A 2046-nucleotide genomic window follows, 5' to 3' on the forward strand; every position below is an offset into this window, starting at 1 on the left:
TTGCCAGTTTATCGGTTTGTTTTTTAGGGGTTATTTGTGGGTATAGGAGTGTTGTTTGGTTGTTTTACTTGGTTTTTTTTCATGTTTCTGTTAATACACACATACCTTTTAATAAAGGGCTGTTATTTTCCCTTTTCCATAATTTGTTTTCCTTCAGTCGGAGCCTCCTAATTTTGGATTCATAATTGCTTAGAAAGAGACGTTTGGGTCTTTTCTCCTAACCCATCCTCAGCAAAAGACCCTTGTCTCATTTAAACTGGGACAGATGAAAACCTAAAGAATTGCACTAGCAGTTAGTGAAATTAAGATACTAAGATACATTTACCTTCCAAAGCTAGATTTATTCATAAGTTATTTAACATAAACTCTAATCACACCAAATAGATGGTAGATGAAAAGTAGTTCCAGTGAGGAAAATGCAAGAACTTCAGTTTTCAAACATTTTAAATTAACAAATGTACTAGCCACCATTTTTGTGGCAAAAGATACTCTCTCCTGTAAGCAATAAGGGGTTTTATTCGGCTAAAATGCGCAAAGAAAAAAGTCTCAAAGTGAGAGGAGAAATATTACCAGAACATATTGGACACAAGGGAATAAAATCCTTTGGATCGAATTCCTTTAGTCCATTTTCTTGTCACAAACTTCAGTAGATCTTATTGCAGCAATTCCAATTGCAACGCCATTGCTTTCAAACTGCAAATAAAAGACAGAATCATTAATGGGATGTCAAAAAAGGACTTCACACCCAGAATAGTAACAGCTAGTGATGATAATGGCTTTTAGAAGCAAGGCTGGTGATGATCTATGAAGAAATCTGCAGCAAGAACCAAAATGGTGGTGTCTCTTTAGATTTACAGATAATTATTGTTTCAGGAGGGGAATAAAGGCAGAGACAAGATATACAAGTCTTTGCATTTTGATAGAAGAGATAATAATAAATGCACAATTTAGAAGCACTAAATATTTTCCCCCATTTCAAGTGGCAGAGGTGGTTGAAGACTGGAGGGGGGGGGGAGGGGTGTTAAATTCGGCTTCATATATCTGGTGTGATGTACTAATTATTTGACTTTTTTCTTCCCTGAAAGAATAACTGGTCATTAAAAAAAAAAAAAAATAACTAAACTGTTTCAGAAAAAAAGGTGCAATTCCTATCCTTCCCAGACCTACCAGAAGCTGTCTTGAAGCAACTATTTCTAGCTGGTTCAGTACTAGCAACTCCCTTTCATAAGAAAATAGCCACAAAAATGTCTGTAAAAACACACAACAATTTACTCTTCCGTGGTGCCCACCCTTAACTACTGCTGGATACTTTATTCTCAGTTTCCCTGTTGAGCTAAATGCATTAATCTTACTTTATAAATTCCAGATTCATCCTCCTGATCTCTTTTTGTGGCTGAAGGTGCCTGTGGATTTCCAGCGCTGCCTCCCTGATCTTGTTTTGTGGCTACTGTTTCTTGCACAGCTTTTTTGGGCCACACATGCTCAATGAAAGGTGCAATAATGGGACAGATATACGGTTCCAGAAATTTCTTGTAGACCCAGACTGGAATGACAATACAAGGAATGCACACCATGACTTCCTCTTGTTCTGTAACAAAGCTAGTGAGGAAAAAAAACAATGTAGGATGACAGGGTTTGTATGCCATGAGCTAAGACAAGTCTTTAAATAACAAATAAAGATTTTAGTTGATGTTCAAACATAAAAGATTCTTAAATTATAGACTAGCTGTTAATGTTTCAAAAATGCATGTTTCAACTTTATAAAGTTCTCAACAAGGGAAACATTCTTGATATTTTAACAAAAAAAGCAACTTGCTATTAATTCATCAGTCCTAGAGCTGCAGCTTATAAAAACAAATTCAGAAAATAAGTTTTTTATTAAACCACACAAAAAGAATTTAAGTAGCAAGCTGCAGATATTAGCCCAGTTCTTACTATATTATAATGGAGGATCCAAAAGGTTTGTTTTTCTTACTCCCTTTTCAAGGTGAAATTAAATGGCAGGACTCTAATCCACCCAATGGCTTGCTACCACTGAAAGGCAGG

At 35.8% G+C, this 2046-nt stretch overlaps 1 protein-coding gene across 1 annotated transcript; it reads right to left on the minus strand.

Annotated features, from left to right (window-relative positions):
• Nucleotides 1-618: 618 nt before the first annotated feature.
• LOC114071476 (UPF0729 protein C18orf32-like) lies at nt 619-1574 on the minus strand. The gene is made up of 2 exons (XM_027909306.1): nt 1353-1574; nt 619-693 (listed from the first exon to the last, which is right to left on the minus strand). The coding sequence occupies exons 1-2, from the start codon at nt 1572-1574 to the stop codon at nt 619-621; spliced, it is 297 nt and encodes a 98-aa protein (XP_027765107.1).
• Between the last annotated feature and the right edge of the window lie 472 nt (nt 1575-2046).

The sequence above is a fragment of the Empidonax traillii genome, unplaced genomic scaffold (assembly GCF_003031625.1).
Source record: "Empidonax traillii isolate 1590-97213 ecotype Southwest subspecies unplaced genomic scaffold, ASM303162v1 scaffold2038:size90885, whole genome shotgun sequence".
NCBI classification, from domain to species: domain Eukaryota; kingdom Metazoa; phylum Chordata; class Aves; order Passeriformes; family Tyrannidae; genus Empidonax; species Empidonax traillii.